The sequence below is a fragment of the Puccinia triticina genome, chromosome 13A (genome assembly GCF_026914185.1).
Source record: "Puccinia triticina chromosome 13A, complete sequence".
Lineage (NCBI taxonomy): Eukaryota > Fungi > Basidiomycota > Pucciniomycetes > Pucciniales > Pucciniaceae > Puccinia > Puccinia triticina.
In genome coordinates, this window is record NC_070570.1 from 2,753,994 (window position 1) to 2,771,359 (window position 17,366).

The 17,366-nt window shown below is 48.0% G+C and overlaps 4 protein-coding genes across 4 annotated transcripts; 3 read left to right on the plus strand and 1 right to left on the minus strand.

Moving 5' to 3' along the window:
* Positions 1-1,587: 1,587 nt before the first annotated feature.
* PtA15_13A267 (uncharacterized protein) lies at positions 1,588-4,301 on the minus strand (the record flags this gene model as incomplete). Its single annotated transcript, XM_053162447.1, has 3 exons — positions 1,588-3,086; positions 3,167-4,006; positions 4,154-4,301. The coding sequence occupies 3 exons, from the start codon at positions 4,299-4,301 to the stop codon at positions 1,588-1,590; spliced, it is 2,487 nt and encodes an 828-aa protein (XP_053026422.1).
* An 880-nt stretch (positions 4,302-5,181) lies between these two features.
* On the plus strand, positions 5,182-7,304 carry PtA15_13A268 (uncharacterized protein; the record flags this gene model as incomplete). Its single annotated transcript, XM_053162448.1, has 9 exons — positions 5,182-5,493; positions 5,621-5,804; positions 5,891-5,918; positions 5,993-6,245; positions 6,345-6,578; positions 6,657-6,757; positions 6,835-6,999; positions 7,079-7,146; positions 7,228-7,304. The coding sequence occupies 9 exons, from the start codon at positions 5,182-5,184 to the stop codon at positions 7,302-7,304; spliced, it is 1,422 nt and encodes a 473-aa protein (XP_053026423.1).
* A 4,787-nt stretch (positions 7,305-12,091) lies between these two features.
* Positions 12,092-12,617, plus strand: PtA15_13A269 (uncharacterized protein; the record flags this gene model as incomplete). Its single annotated transcript, XM_053162449.1, has 3 exons — positions 12,092-12,134; positions 12,205-12,360; positions 12,535-12,617. 3 exons carry the CDS (start codon positions 12,092-12,094, stop codon positions 12,615-12,617), a joined length of 282 nt encoding a protein of 93 aa, XP_053026424.1.
* A 1,269-nt stretch (positions 12,618-13,886) lies between these two features.
* PtA15_13A270 (uncharacterized protein) lies at positions 13,887-14,639 on the plus strand (the record flags this gene model as incomplete). The annotated part of the gene is made up of 1 exon (XM_053162451.1): positions 13,887-14,639. The coding sequence occupies one exon, from the start codon at positions 13,887-13,889 to the stop codon at positions 14,637-14,639; it is 753 nt and encodes a 250-aa protein (XP_053026425.1).
* Positions 14,640-17,366: the final 2,727 nt, after the last annotated feature.

Consider the following 17,366-nt stretch of genomic DNA (forward strand, 5'->3'; position numbering starts at 1 on the left):
CATCTGGGTTACACCTTGGAGTGGAAAACTAACTTGGTTGTTTTGCATCATCAGGCGTATGCCAAGAAGATTCTTTGAGCGTTCAACATGGAAGGTGCTAATTCTGTCAAAATTCCATTGCCAACTAATGCGTTAGATCAGGTGCAACTTGAATCTACGCCGTTTGATGCCTCAATCATGCAAAAGGCTATGTGTTACATCAATTATCTAGCCATACATACGCGCCCAGACATTTCTCTTGCTACAAATCTTCTGTCTCAATACTCGTCGAGACCAACTCAACATCATTGGAGCCTAGTTGAACATCTTTTGCGTTATATCAAAGGAACAAAAAATCTTGGTATTGAGTTAAAGGCTTGTGGATCTCCTTGCGAGCTTATTGGGCATGCGGATGCCGACTTTGCTATGTCTAGTCCTGACAAAAATTCAACCACGGGCTATGTTGTGACATTTCAAGGGAATGTGGTCTGTTGGAAATCTAAAAAACAGTCGATTGTGGCGCAATCAACAACAGAAGCCGAATTCATCGCCATCAATGTGTGTGCAAAACAAGTTTGCTGGATGAAAAACCTTCTAGTCAACATGAGGATTCCGGTTGGGGTTCCGTGCATAAAAAACAATAATTCAGGAGCGGTTATTATCAGCAAAGAACTTTGGTTGTCTGAAAACTCTAAACACATTGAAATCCGGTATCAATACTGGCGGGACATTGTGGCAAAGAATCAGCTCAAGATTGAACACATATCCACAAATGATATGATTGCCAATATTCTGACAAAACTGTTGGGTTTCATCAAAGCGGCAATTGCTGTGAAACAATTAAATCTTGTGTCCTCAAATTAAGGAGGAGTGTTGAGTGTAATTCGTGGACACAATGCATAGTGCATATCCAATGTTGTGTATACACGTGGATGCACTAGTAGACATCGTTTCAAACTCGGCAAAGTTCTTTTTCCTCGCTTCCTCGGTCTCGCGTGTCTCGTCGACTGGTCGCTCGTAGTTTCCGCACGGTACGTTTGATCTAGTTGGTTTGAAAGCAATCACATTGAAGGATTAGCTACTGATCAGGTAAAATCAAGTATCAATCAGGTCAACCAGTCAAACACTCACAATCACATCTTTCAAAAAAACTCAGCTACTGTCAAGAACGTGAAAACAGTATTGGTTTAGGAGGGGAATACATCAAGCTCAAGGAGTCACAGCACTGGTTTCTGTTAATCATCCTTGTTGTTGCATGTTAATATTAGTTGCTAAACAGTCTTGTTTTCTTTCAGTTTTTTGTGTTCTAGTTTTGATTGTTCTTCTTTATCGTTGATTGTGTTCAGTTTAGTTGTGAAGATTGCTTCTTTATTCTGTTAGTAGAGTTTTCTTTTTGATTTCTTTATTCTTCATTGCGTTGAACTCTTTCACTTATTGTAAATCTTTCTCATATCATGTCTAGTCCTTCTACTACTACTATTGGCCAAAATAAATAACAATTTACAATAAAGAGTGACCTGGCGTAACACTACAGAGAAGTGTAGTATTTCTAGATACATGCATCGTGAGAAATGAACATCGTAAGATCATAAAATGTAAAAATGGCAATCAAAAAGGAGATGCGAATCCCGGACAGTCCCACCAAATCCTTCTTGCATCCACCTGTTCCTCCAAGACCTCTCGAAGAGCACGACACCGCTCGACAGAGAGCGAGTCGAAGTCGTACTTCAGGAAGACGGTCTTGGACGGTCTGGACTCGGAGCGGGTGGGGGGTGGAGACGGGGGGATGAGAGGAAGAGGGTTGCGGGATGTCGACGAGGCACCGCGCGGCCGGTCTCGGACGGACTCCACCGACCTGTGTCCGGCCTCTTTCCTGCCTTGCCCGGCGGCCCTCGGGCCCCGCTGGCCGTCCGTCCCCCGTCGAGAGGTTGGGCCAGAAGAGCCCGTCTGCGCGGCCGGCGCGAGCACCTCGACGCTTGCCGACCCGCTGCTTTCCTCGTCCGTCGGCGATCCCCGGAGCGTGGCGCCAGCGGAGACACTTGCGCCAGTTTCTCGCCGCGTGGACAAGGGGTGTCGAGGGCGATCACGCGGGAACTGCGGGCTCATAACAGTAATGGTTTGCGAGCGCGAGCGCGGCCGTCGAGGGTGGCCGGCACGCGCTTTTCCGTCAGCCTTTCGCTTCAATTCTCTCTGGTCCATAGATCTGTGTCGCGCGACTGATTGGTCAGGCTCTACACGCGGTCCAGGATGAGATCGGGGAGTCGGCTTGGACGATCCGGAGGCCCTTGAAGAGGACGTTTTGATGGCTCTGGACCGGATCGTTGGGACCACTAACTGATCCCCATCGTCATCGACATCGTCATCGTACCGACAACTAGTGTTGTCTTGCGTATCTGCTGGTGCCGGCTCGTACACACACGAGAGCTTGACGGGCCTTATGGGCAACGGGTGATGCACCGGAAGCGGAGGACGGGGACGGGTGGTTTGGTATTTGAACGAGGAGATGGTCTCATGGAAAGTCTGTTTAGGTTTGAGGCCCGGGGTCTTGTAGTGATACACCTCGGCAGGAGTCCGGGCACTGGAAGAGCCCCGGGCATAGGCCGGGGCCCGGTATGGTGTCCGTCTGGTGTACCGGGATAGGGTGCCGACCTTCGCCGAAGGCCTTCGGCCGAGACCTCTCCTCCGCTCGTCCCGTTCCCACTCTGCGGCCGGCAGGCTGTCTGTCTGAAGCTCCGGCATGGTCGAGCCTCCTTGTGAGTATCGCGCCAACCTGCCACTACCAGCCCGCCCTCTCCCGCCGGCCTGGTAGTCGAATGCGTCGTCGTCCCACGCCTCTTCGTCCATAGCTCGGCCAAACTCTTCTTCCGCAGGATAATAATCCATCGAGTCGGGTTCGTATCCACCGTTATCAAGACCCCTCGTCTCCGCCAAGTGACTTGATTCAGGATCATAGCGACAATCGACATACCTCGCCTCGTCATACTCGTAGCTCTCCCGCTCGTCAAACCTCTCTTCCTCTAAACCAGTCGCTCTGTAATAGCTATCGAACGAATCTTCCGCGAATCGCTCGTCCTCTTGAATTGGAGTGGAAAAGCCCGGGAGGTGTTCTGTCACCAAGTCACCCATAAAACCCGGCTCAGTTTTTTTTTTAACTTCTTAAAGAAAAATAGAAAAGAATGTCACCAACCGATTGCACTAGTGGTATTCTCAATCCCGGTGTAATCGGTGCCGTTTTCGGAGGGATAATCAGGCAAAGGGGTGTGATTGAACTGGTCGAGTAAGGGCCAGCGCGGAGAGGCTTGTCTCCAAGTGTCCGGCTCCTCCTCCTCCGGGTCACCAAGAGCCCAAGGGCTCTGGGTATCTTCGGATTGGCTGACGGGTTGAGAGGTCGGCGGGAAGAGCTGCTCTTCATCGGTCCGATCTGGACCCGGCGGATAGGAGCTGGCTTCTCTTTGTTGATAGTGTATGGGCGGAGAGCTGTGTGGAAGGGTTCCGGGTGGAGGATCTGATGTCGGGATGGTGAATAATTTCTTCGGAGGATATGCCGTTTGATAGCCGGGATCTATTAGCTCTTCTTGATGGGGACTGGGACAGTCAGGCTGTCCCTGATTGGCCCAGGGTTGGTCCGGCGAACCCTTCGTGTTTGGTTGGACAGCACGGTCGCGTCTAGGAGTTTGGCCAAAGGCCGGATGAGAATGCAGGGTGTGTGAATCAGGCTGGAGGGTGATTCTGGGGCGTTCCGGCTGGTCTGCTGGGGGCAGCTTGATAGTAAACTGGGGCCGGATTCTGGGCCGGCCATTGCTCACTTTCCGCTTGTTCGTCCGTGCAAGTCGACGGGCAATCGTCCAAGGGGTATCCTTGAATTCTGCCTGGTTTTCTTCCTCCACTGCGCTGATATCTATCGGTGACGATGTCCGAACCACTGAGGTATCCCATCCTGTGCTGGGCTGGTTCGTTGAAGCAATCTTCCCAATCGAAGATTCACTTCCAGCAGTGGGCTGTTGACCATTCTTCAGCCGACTGTTATCTAAAAAGCCATACAGCTCAAAGTTACTTGCGCTCCTTTTGCTGTAAATCTCAGCTGTTCCGCCGGCGCTGTGGCCGGCCAGCTAGCGTTGAGGTTTTCCTCAAGGAAGGGCGAACTGGGATGGAGCCAGATAGGTAATTTACTTACTTTTCAAGATGATGGGTGAGCTCGGTACGTCCTCCCTCCTGCGCACCGGAAACTTGGATGTGGTACTCTGTTCCTGTTGACCATCTGATTCGCAATCTTGGTCGGCGGGCTCCATTGACATTGCCCATGCTGAGAGGTTTCGTTCCATCGTATCTGGCCCGTAGGGGTGGGATATGTATACGAGCGTCAGGCAGTCTGCTCAGTTAAGATGTGAGCTGATAGTGAAGGCTCGGTTGTTGTGTGGAGTGGTCAGGAGCAATCCACCCTTTGACGAGGTGCTCTCATGCACTCCGGCCACGAGTCCGACGAGCTGGCTGTATGCGCTTCTCCCGAGCGACTGCACTCAGTCCTTTCCAGCTTCATAATGGGCACATCCCGAGCACACTCAGGATCCCAACACAACATCCACAGCATCCAGCTCGCTATCATAACCTTACAGGCAATCTGCGGAAGCTACACCGAGGATAGAGGGCAGCCGCTTCCTGCCAGAGCGGACCGGGGTCGCACGACGCATAGGGCATGTCGCACAGTCGAGCGATGGCTGCACGCGTCTGGATGACCGGCGCTGGCCGACGCCGAGAAAGCGGCCAAGAGAGAGCCCACTGAAACAGCAGTATGTATTGGCTGGGCGAGACTGGAAACGCGTTTCATCTTGCTCCAGTCTCGCGCTCCCGCCATACAGAGCCTGCCACCAGAACTTCCTGCAGGTATACATCCTTGACAAGTCCCATCCTCACTTGGGAACATCATCCACCCAAACGAAGCAGCAGGCTCTGTATCAGACCGCAGGCCTGTTCCAGGGCACTCCATCTAATATGGGCCCGACTTCCTCCCCTCTTCTTCCCTCCCGCATTACTAAACCAAGCGAACTGCTCTGGCACGCCCGTCCCGTCACTCTCTTCACACATTCCTTTGAACTATTATCTAATTATTAAGCTTTCGCCGAGCGCAATCCACCACCGAAGGGCACATCAGATCCGCAACACCACCAGCCAGCCGAAGTCCACCCAGCCAGACACACCATCATCATGCATTTTGCCCAACATGTGCCCTCATGGAGTCTGTGTCTTGCGGTATACGCCACCGCAACTTTAGCTTCCATTACACCTCCTGTCCCCTCAACTACTGCTCCTGTCCAGCCCCAGCCGGCTCCAGGCGCTCCAGCCGGGTCGCCCCCGCAAGCCAAACCACAGGCTGTTGTCGCTCCCCGTCCCGCACCAATCCCACCGCCCGCAAATCTTCCCTGCGTTGCCCAGAATCTAACGGCCGAGACCTGGAACCGTCTCCAAATCGACAAATACCTGGCCACTTATCCCGGCGGCCAATCGCTCACTCTGGAGGTAAGTGGCTGGAAATCTTGCAATTTCTGCTGGCAGAGAGTTTCTCGCTGCGATCGTACCCAAGTCTATTTCCCTCGCGATACCCAAACGAGAGCTCAGCTGACATTATATCGTCGGATTCCCTCAGCAATATGCAGATTCAAAAGGTGCGCAAAACTTCCGCTGCGGCATCGAGGAGTTTTGCACGAGTGGTCAGATATGCAATCCCGTGCCTGCACCGGACTGGTATGTGATGGTCGCTGCCCAAGAATGGAACAACTGCATGAACTCTGTCTTCAAGGCAGTCCATTTCGCCGTCAACAGTGTCCAAGGTAAGTCACTCCCCCACCTTCCCTTAGCACCAAGAACTTGGTCCACTAACCTGTGCCTAATTTACTTTCTGATTGATCTATCTCAGGCACGCTTGCTCTGATGGTCACCGGCTTGTAAGCCAGGCTACTTCGCAGTCCTCTTCACCGTAAAAACTGACCCACAAACCCTTTCCGTCATGACTACACAGAGCCGAGCAAAACATCAAACCCCACGAGATACTCTTCGGCGTCGGTTCTATCACGTCTTTACTAGCCTCAGCAGCCGCAGTCATCGGGCTGGGTACGGCGGTACTCTTCGCGTTTGGCTTTGTCACCGGACTGGCACCCATCGCCCTCGCTGCTGGTTATGTTACCCTGGGAGCAACCCAACTAGCACCTCTGGCTTTTGGAGCTAGTAGCCTGTTATCCCACAAACCCTCAGACAAAAAAAGTTTCATCAAGGTTTGCCCCCCCTAAGTCCCCCTCTTTTCTGTTTTCCTTGACCTAACAGCTGAAGCGGCTGACCATCCTTCTCTCTGCTCCTGCTGCTGCTCTGCTTAGTGGGCGAACGTCGGCAACATGTTTTCGCAGTGGGAATCCCACATGCAATCAATGATCACCAACACCACTCAATCTGTCATCAATTCGCCAATCAGCTCGAACAACGGCATCAGCGGTGTCCTGAGAAACGGTGCCTTCTTGTTTGAAACCCAAGCCAAGTCCACCTCCGAGCTCCAGATTGACTACGAAACCATCCTTCAAGCCAGGTCCCTCAACTTGGTCCTCCGAGCCATGGTCAGTTTTCCTTCTATTGATCGCGAGATCCCGAGCCTGTTCTGACTAGGCTCTTCACCACCCTCTTTCTTCCAACAGGGAGCTTTCGTCACCAGAGGAAGCGATAAGTGTAATGCAAAAGGTCCCAACGGAGCATGGGGAGACGAGGGCAACCTTTCTTTCTGTGGACCGGACAAAATGTGAGCATTTCCCAACAGACCTAATCTGATTACTCGGTGATTGACTCATCTGCCCCCCTTCCCGCGTTGATAATCAGTATGATGAACATTGTCCTTGCTCATGGTGACAAAACCAAGAATAAGATCAACAATGCTAAATATATCGCAACCAAGTTCGGATTCACAACCGAATACATTGTCACTCAGTCGTGGAACTGCCAGCAGAAATACCAGCAATTCGAGTATGACCCTTACCGAGACGGGTGAGTAATGTGTACCACTCAACAGCACCTTATCCGTCCACAGGGAGCTGATGTGCTCTTCGAAAAATTCCATCTCTAGGCCGTTGCCCTCTGACGCCAATGCCGATTGTGTCATGAACCTGCCCGTGTGTGACTTGACTGACCAAAGTAAGTATTAGAAAGAAGAAAAAAACACGATCGTTTTGTCTGAATCTTGGTGCTGACCCCCCTGCATCGCATCGCTTGCAGGAATCGACCTCGCCCGACACGGAAAACACCACCACACAACAAAGGCCTGCAGGACCCAGGGCGGGCTTCCCATCTGAGCCTTCACTGACACTGTCTCTCATGCTCTTTGCGCGCTTGAATCCGGCCCTTTTGGCCTTCCATTCTGTGCAGATGCTCATAAACACACACACCCTTGTTCTAATCTATTTCCCTCATCATTCTCTTTGGCTTTTTTCGCTCTCCCCCGCCTGGTCAAGTCCCACTAAATTCTAACAAATTCATCTTACATAGTTTCCTACTTTTTGTTTGTTTCATTCATCAAAGAAAAGAATTTTTTTGAAACCCTCCTCCCTATTCTGAGTCAGATCATCTTATCATGAACTTCGTAGAAATCAAAGCGGGACATCCTATCAATAACAACTGCTCCGCTCTTCAAAATGATAATTGGGCCAAATGGTTGTTGAGAGTAGTTCCTCTACCATTGCTAACCTTCAGCGCTCCGCAGTGAGCCTGATCTTCAGTTTAATAATCTCTGCACTCCACAAATAAGCTCAAGTACAGGTTATGAAGAAAAAATAACTCCTTTTTGCCGAATAATATTACTGTAAAAAGTGGTAAGTAAGCACATGGAATAGAGTTAAATTCTAAAAATCCTCCATTCCCCCATTCATTGGACCTCTGTCCCCACCCAACTTAACTTCACACTAGCCTTGTCCCATCTGCCTAACATCGCAGGCTCTGCTCCCAGCCCTACACCTCTCCAAAGCTTGACTTCCCATGTCATCTGACTAGAAGTAGAAGCCTCCAACATTTGGTCTCTCACTAGTGCCCCCTGTGAGAAAACAAAATGTAAGTTGTGCACTATGGGATTTGATGTGAAGTTTGGCGGAGAACTATTTATTGTAAATTGTAATGATATTTTCAGCCAGTAGTAGTAACAGAATGATTAACAACATCATAAAGAAAATAAGCAATTATAAGCAACAAGATCAACAAGAAAGAGTGATTGAAAAATAAAGCTACTAACAGAAAAAAGATGCAATCTTTACAAGTGAATTGAACATGATTGACAACAATGTAGAACAACCGAACTAGAACAACAATTTACACTAAAGAAAAACAACAAGTTTTAGTTTTGAAAGCTCACAGCATAAGTGATGAGTAAATGAAACCAACACTATGACTCCTAATATATTGATGGTTTCTCCTCCTAAGACAACATTGACTTCAAGTTCTTGAGCTAGCTGAGTTTTTAAGCACACATTGGTGTAAACAACTGATTGAGTTTATCTTGCATATAGTTCATCATTACCTGAGTTGCTGAAACTTCTAATTGATGGATTTTTGAGTGTATTGATCCAGTGATATAAAGTTGTTTTCCAAATTTGAGTTGAGTCAGTGAATGAAACCAAGAAAAGCAAGAGAATAGAAATTCTGGCCCAGTTGGACCCAGCTTTTAGATACACCTCCATACTTACATGTCATATTGCATATGCATTATGTACATGTCTACAAATTACCCTCAAAATTTGAACCCATGTACTCAAACTTCATGAGTGATGTTTTTCACCAACTATGTAACACTACAGGCAAACAGGTGACCTTCCCGCACGCAGCGTTGCCTGCGCAGTTACTGCGGCCACCAAAATTAGGTGACACTACGCGCGGGAGCAACAGGTGTCTGCCTGTAGTGTCAGCTAAGTTTGCTGTTGCTGGAGTGATCATTTCAATGTGTGGTTACCAAAGTTACGCTTGTATACCATGGGATCAACTTTTATATGGCTTTGCACTGCTTGTCATATTACCAGGATCAAGATTTGTTATCTTTGGATTTTCAGACTGCAGAAGAGCAGATTGTAAATATAACACCCCCACCCCAATTCCACCTGCTTTGGCTCACTCAATGCCGTGCCACACTAGTCAGTCCACACCTCCAATCTGCTGCTGTCCTTTTCCAGCAACGTTGTAAACTCTGCGCTGCGCCAAAAAAAGCTGTCATTTAGCGCAGCGCAGCGGTCCCGCCGCTACGTCCCAGAGGCATGTAGCGGAAGCTGTTGAAAAAACCGCTGCGCTACTCGCTACGCGCAGCGGTTGACCGCTACCCACCCAGGGCAATTAGCAATAGCGCAACGGGAGCGCAAATCCGCTGCGCTATCCGCTAAATTAGCGGATAGCGGAATTTAATTGCATGTTAAACCTCTTTTAACATGATTTAAACCATTTTCTTTCTTTTTTTTCAAACCGCTGCGCTACCTCTGAAGCGCAGCGGTTCAGCGCTACGTGACCGCTTTTTTTTAGCGCACTAAAATTATCTTTTTTTTTCCCAGGAAAACAAAAAGCGGTTAGCGCAGCGGTCTGGCCGCTGCGCGCAGCGTTGAGCGCAGCGGCACAAAAAACCGCTGCGCAAACCACTTCGCTGCGCTAAAAGCAACGCAGCTGTTACAACATTGTTTCCAGCTATCTGCTCTACTCCATGATCCGGGTCATGTCCGCCACTTCCCCACAGGCTTGCCTGGTGGCGCTTGCACCAGATTACCCAATCATCCATCAGAACTAGACGCAGAGGGGAGGTTAAAAGGAAGGCTATTCAGTGGCTGAGCCCTGGATGATTCAGAGGGAAAAATTACCTGTAGATTGAATTATTGACCGACAAAGTTTGGTGTTACATATGTTGACTGTTGGAGATATCAGCCGGAGGCGTGCTTACAGCCTGATCTGAGCTGTCATGTGAAGCTTCACAATTTTCTTGCAAAATTGGTATCATAGTGACCTATCCCTTCCTCTTGAAGTTTGGAGTCTGGCAGCCCTATTATTTGCTGAACGCACTAAATTCCGCTGTGACTTGGCAGCAAAAGTACATAGAACCACGGTTCATATATTAGCATGTCACAGTGAAGGCCGTGAGAACAAGTCTGAAAAATAAAAGAAAATCTGGCCAAGCAGGAGACCTTTAGGGCCCAGAATTGTTTGGGACATGAATGTTGGATGAAATGCCCATTACATTTCACATGCTCAGCCGCGAGCTCAAATCAACTTCCAGAAGTTTCCCTCAGTTAGTTTTCTCAGCAAACGGACTTGGAACCATCAAGACTAAACACCGGCACCAATCAAGTGTACATTGGTCAAGACTGTGTGGGATTAAATAACCGTCAGAGGATGCTTGCTCAGGAGAGGTACTTGGTCAAATGTTATTTTCTTATTTCTCAGATTATCAACTCAATGTTCTTATTTTTTTTTAGTTGCTTGTCTCTCAATATTGTCGCCTTCTCATTAGTCTGCTTAATCACAAAAACAAAAACTTAATAGGTAAAATATTCAACAACTACAGTATCATTGTTTTCTTCATTTATTGACTTTTGTTTTTTTGTTAACTTTTACTACTACTGGTTTTAAAGTGTTTGCAATTATAAAATATCTCTGAATTAAAATAAATGACTATGTACCACCCTCCCACCAGGGAATGGTAAAATTATATTGCATTGAGGGTATCAGCGGCAGCAGGAAATCATCACCCCTCTAAATCAAGAGGGAATTTGTTGAGTTTCATTCAGACTTTTTCCTGGTGCCTCAATCACACATTGTTTCAAGGAACTGTTTTATCCACCCCCTGAAAAATAATGGGTTACAATTTTTGTAGAACTGGATAGATACATATTTCACAGGTTTTCAGACCTTTTTGGTTTCCAGTGGGGCATATTTTGGATATCAGAGATCCAGTGGTCTTGTTGGGCAGATGAAATTCTTGATCATACTTGGCCTCCTGCTAATTAAGGTGCATAAATAGCCAGGCTTCTTAGTTTTGTGATTTTTTGCAGCCAATATCACAAGAAAAAATAGAAACTCATTAAGTTCAGCTCAATAAATAAAACTAAATATCAAAGGCTTCACCTGCTCACCAAAACCTTGGTATTCTTGCTATATAACCATTACCCTGCACAATCAGTCTTACCCCCATACTGTCTTCCCTAGATAGGTTTCAGGAGCTTAATATTCTTTTTTTTAACCAGAAAAAAATATTATAATTAATTTTGAAGATCTTAAAAATAGCTATCAAGGTGAACTCCAAATTCTTCTTGTAAACCACAAAACCACTCCAGCTATCATAAGCATTTCTTAATAAATACTTCAATAGGCAATAAAATAACATCAACATTTTATTTTTATCTCAAAATGTGGTTTGCTGGCCAAAAAAATAGTGGGGTAATTCAAAGAACTCAAATCTTAGTATTCCTCTTGGCAAAATGCATTAATCTTCCCTATATCTCAACCATGGAATATCATTCTATTTCTGAAATCAATTCTTCTTTATCAGAGATGACCAATGATCCAACTATCTTAAATCCACACAATCCTGGACATTTAGATGTAAGTTTTGGCCTATACAATCGTCAAAAAATAATTAAATCTATTACACAAGGTATCAGACGTTGAAAAATCCCCGAAGACCGGAAGGCCCTATGGATGACCCTCCAGCTGTGCCGGAGCAACAAGCAAAAGAGGTCCGGTTGGTAAACTAGCCAGGGAGGGCCTAACCAAGCAGCTAGGTGGCTCCCAGGGAGGGGGCGGAACGAAACCAAATCCCCTGCGTATCAATAGAACGTCCCGACCCCCCCCCCCCCTTTATACCTTGTGGCAATCAACTCAACCAACCTACTCTGCAACTCCGCCTCAGTCACTCCTACCCCCGTGGCTTGACTTGTACCCTTGCCAACCGTCTCCGCCTCGGTACCACCACCGTCTCCTGCCCACGATCCTACCTTTCCAGCTCTCAACATGCAAAACCGCCAGCCACACAATTGCCCTGTTGTTGATTACCAAAACCACCGCCAAGGCAAACCCCTGCCCACCCTCTTGACGCAACGCACCTCTATACCGTATTGTTTCCATGACCTTGCCACTCGTCACTCCGCAGAATCCTGCCAACACTGGTCGGTGGCGTTTACCACACCACTACGCGCTTATGCTGACCCACTGCCCTACTTTGTAAAAAATAGCCAGGCGCAGCGACTGTGACCGCCTTCCCCTTCGCCAAAGCCCGTATGCGCTACAAAGAGGACAGACACCCGACGATCCCAGAGCCCCTGAAGGACGAGTTCTTGCTTGACTTGCTGGCGCCAGTGGAGGCGCGTTTTCATGCCAACCCGGGTGGCGTAAGTAAGCCCCCCTGCTACCAATCTACACAGCCCGTTACACATGCTCGGTATGCATGGCTCAGCCTATGCTAACTTGGCCATGCCGGACGCCGATGTCCTGACTGCTCTCGGAGCTCGGTTCGATGACCATTGGTTGATTTCTCCTTCTCTGTTTTTTTTTTCCAGGAATAATTAGCTACTGGTGATGAATTGAAACAGACAGATTTGTCTAAAGACGGCCTCAACCAATCACACTCGTCAGTTGAGCCGCGTACCTAATCATTTTTTTTTTTTTTGAGTGCATCATTTTTGGCATCATTCGACATCATCGCGGCTCATCTAAATTAACAACCCACTCAGTCCACTCAGCCCATCCCCCGGCAATCACTCTTCTTCAGTATCATCATCCACCAAGCTCCGCAGCCAACCCGGCCATGTCAGCAGTGCACCAAGCTCATCGGGCCCAGTTGGCCTCCAGCCAGATCACGTCTACCGTTCTCAGTTGTCACCCTGGCGGTTCAAGATCCGGTTGGCGCTGTTAGTGACGCTGTAAGACTCAAAAGTGGTAATGAAACCCTTTTGCTGAATGGTGAAGGGTATGGTGGAGTTGCAAGCTCTGCCCTTCTGTTATCAGTCAACAAGACCCACCAAGCTCAGCTTGGCAAGTTTTATTAAGTGATAGGTCTGGTCTGTTCCAGATGAAATCTGTTTGACTGGCAACGTGTAAGTGCTTTAATTACTTTGTTATAAGGGTTGAATTGTTGTTATAAGGGTTGATTTATTGTTATAAGGGTTTTAGGATTTGAGTGTGGATGAGTGTTGGGTGACTTGTGAGTTCTCGGTGAGGAACTGGGGAGCAGACCACTGGGGGTGGAGAGAGCTCCTTTTATAGACAAAAGTGGAGCCCCAAAGGGGCTTGTGGGTTAGGGTTTCAGCTAATCTAGACAACAGGGTGAGGGATTTTAGCTGGTGGGAGTAGATACAAATGATGTCATAACCCCTCAGGGGCGCATGAATGGTGTCAGAATATACAACAGAACATTCTAACGCATGCATGAGGTGACAGTAGACTGCATGAGCTGTCATACAGGGGGAATTAGTGTATACACAAGTCTGAGGCTGCAGCAACAGTGTAAATGATGTCATACTATGTATATAAAGGAGTGTATGTAGTTAATATGTAATGAGTGTAGCCTGACAGGGAGATGTATGTTTGTATCCTGTGATATGTATAAGTGTACTACTGTGAAACTTGGGTTGAGGCAGGTGACAGCTGGGTTACTGGGGCTGGCCGTGTGATAGGTGTCCATGAGGTGTAACTTCCACACTAGAGGGGGCCCAGGGGTGCTTCCAGTGGTGACTAGGGGTGAAATTGGCCGTAGAATCCATTTCTGGGGTCCATTTGATGGTATCTTGAGGCCTAGTATGAGTAATTATGTGGTATAGAAAAAACTTTTTATTTTTCCACTTTTCCGTCTACCACAACGCTGAACAAGGAGATGAGAGTCAATCCAGCGTAGCTACCGCTCCGGCCCTCTTGATTGACTGATGGTCCATTCCTTGTGGCTTGGCTCTCACCAGTTCTTCATCCTCGCCTTACCCCTGATCTTCTGGCTCAGCGACCACCACTTCGAACGCTCCCCAGTATATATCCTCGGCATGTCCGTCTACTTCACCGGGATCCTCAAGGATCTGTTCTGTATTCCTCGCCCCTATTTGCTCCCGATCCAAAGACTTGCTATCAGCAATCGCGCCTCCGAATACGGATTCCCGTCCAGTCATTCTGCCATTTCTGCATCCATGTTTCTCATGGGACTCCAATACGCCCTTCATGTCCAATTGATTGTCCAGCAGTTGACGCTCTTTCTTGGCCTGATCCTCTATGGATTCTTGTTGGTCTTTGGGAGGGTATACTGCGGGATGCATTTGATCCAGGATGTGGCCTGCGGCTGGACAATAGGTGTTTTTGCATGGACTATCCATCGAGTCTTTGGTGAAGTTGTCAAACAATGGGCGACGAGCACGCAAGCATCAGTCCCCCTTGTTTTGATTGTCTGCGGTCTGATCCTCACGGCTGCCCATCCACAACCGGTAGACAATTGTCCCTGTTTTGAGGACAGCACGGCCTTTGTTGCTGTCTCGGTGGGAGTGATGAACTTCGTGATGCTTGTCACACTCTATCTCCCCAAGCTCGACGACGACGACTTCTCCTTGTGCCAACGAATCCAAATATCTTTGAACAATCACCCCATCGCGATCTTTGATCTGGCCAACGACTTGTATCATGATTGGACAAGTTAGTCCCCCCCTCCTCTGTTTCCTTGTTGTAGATGCTGAAGGGAATGAAGGCTGCGATTTTGGAGTGTACCATGAAAATTCAACACAGTGTATGGGTGTTAATCACCATATTGTACTGAATGCAAGTGTTTTGTCATATGCCAAATGCATCAGAAATACTGTTCCACATATGTAATTATTCATTGCCCGCAAAAATGAATAACTATCACAGGTTGCCAAGTACTACAACTAGAAACAATTGATGTCACACTGTGCAAAACTTGAGGGATGGAGCTGATGCCAAGTCAGTGGAGGACTTCCTTTTGATCTGGAAACTCATAGTTTTTCAGATTTTACATAAAAATCTGGGCATTGGGACTCTAGGTCCTAGGTTTCCCTAGATTTCCCTGCAAAATGTGAAAAAATCTGGAATCCCAGATTCATGGGAAGTCCTCCAGTTTCATTGATCTGAAGTGTGTGTAATTCTTTCTTTAAAGTTTCTTTTGAGAAGGGGGCAGGTGAAACAATAGATGTAAAATGAGTTACAACAGTTGAGTATGTTATGTACATCAATACACATATCTTGTCATGTTTTGGCTTTTTTCAATGTCTGAGGAAAAAGGGAGGCTGCGCCCTGCAGCGGCAAAGCCGCTTTGGCCTCTAGTATAACTTATTTTAAACACTTGATAATCAAAATTTCCTGTATTGTATCTTATTTTTCAATACTTTACAATACTTTACAGTTACACTTAACTGTAACAGCCCACCGTTGCTACCTAGCAACTACCTAGCACCATGTACAGTGGGTAGACAATTGTATACACCACACCATTTTTGCACCATAGAAGCTCAACCCAACAACTTGAAGTCATGGATATTGGTGAGATGGTTAAAAATAGACTTCAAAGCACAAATATGAAAAAATAAAAGCAAAACCAAACCAAACCATATGCAATTTTTAAATGGACCTACTTTGCGCAGCAGCAAAAAACTCTTTGTGCACAGAATTGACCGTCCCCCAACGTCAAGCTTGCTGTGCGCGCAAGCCTAAAAAAAAACTTCGCGTACAGCGATCTCCCAGGGCTGCCTGCTTGGGCATCAAGTAGGCCAAAAATTGTTGATTGCATACATTCCTATGGCAGGCATCCTATCTATGACAACACAAAGAAGCGGTAAAGAGTGCGAAAACGGGGGGGCTAGGATGGGGGTATTGGGTGGGGATGAAGGTCAGTTAGCTTAAAGGTCTAGCGGGGGGGATGTTTGGTTACGTGGGAGTTTTTTTGGGAGTAGGTTGGATGAATGGGGGGCAGCTGTTGTGGTGAAGGATGGGATGAAGGAACAAGGGCGAGTGGGGGAAACAGGTGCACTTTAAGGGAAGCGGCGGCAGCTTGCAAGTATTAAGAGTCTCAGATTGTCAATCGGACCGGCTGCCGCTACTTTCCGGTTAGAAAATGTGCCGGTCTGTGTTGACAGTCTCGGCTCGCACAGGCTCACTAATGGACAGGATTGTGAATCGGGCCGCGTCGGGCTGCCAGTCTGCATCGTAGTCTCAGCGATCGCCTAACAAATATCCCGTGCCGGGCCGCTTCCGAATCAACTCATGCACCGATTTGGGGCACCGCTTCCGAATCAATCAGAATTTACCGGACGAGTCGCTCCGAGGGAGCTGCCACCATTGGCGCTCGAAGTCGGTGGGCCAATGCGCACACTGCGATCATTCTGACATCCACATGATGTTGTTGATCAGATCATGGTCATGCCTGGCCGAACTCTTGTCACTTTTGTCGGACAAGGTCGTCCAAGTTGGGGCCGCCCTAACTTAGCTAATTCCCTCCTGAGTCCTCGGGGGAGCGGGAGGTCGCTTCGCTTAACTTAGCTAATTCCCTCCTCGGGGGAGCGAAGCGACCTCCCTAACTTGGCTAATTCCGGAGGGTCCCTGCGGGACGGCGTCCCCCCTCCAATAGAGGGACTTGGTTAAGTTAGGGGCCGCCGGGCTGAGCAGATCGAACTTAACTAACTCTCTCCTGGGGGCGAAGCGCCCGCCTCCGAAGGAGATCGGAGACGGGCTCTTCGCGCTCAGGAGGGGCTGCTAAGTTTGTGAGCAGATCCACCCGCCTGCTAGTCTACCTGGAGGGACAGGTAGTCCGAGCTCCTGGCGGACATGGCTGCCCCGTCCGATGACAACAGATTCGGAAGGCACATCGGAGCTGCCTTTCCAATCCATCCCTCCAGGCAGTGACATGGTCTGTGTTTATTTGACTGCATGGTGGGACATGGCGGTGCCAGGCTGTGAGTCTCGTTTGCCGCTTCGTGGAACAGCGACTCAACCGGCTATGTGGCTCGTTAATTATCATGCAGGAACAGAGGAAGTAGGGAGAAGGAGACAATAAGAATGTATAGGACTACAACAGATACCAAAAATATAGAGAAGATAGATCAAGACAGAGAGAATGAAACGTTGCACAAGCCCAGAGAGAAAGAGATTGGCAGCAACAGACCAAGCAGAAGAAGAACAAGGAAGGCACAGACTTATAGACTTTTAATTGATTTATTTAGGGGGAAACAGGCTACTAAAAGACGAAGTGATCAATCTGAAGAACTAGAACAAGGACTGGTAGTAAGAGATTTCGAGCTATGACGAGAGAAAGTGAGAGAACGGAGCCGAGAGCGAGAGAGAAACTTGGGAGAGACAGCCTTAGGAAATTTAGCGCGAACGACGGAGATCTTTTTGAATACTTGATTGACTTTGGA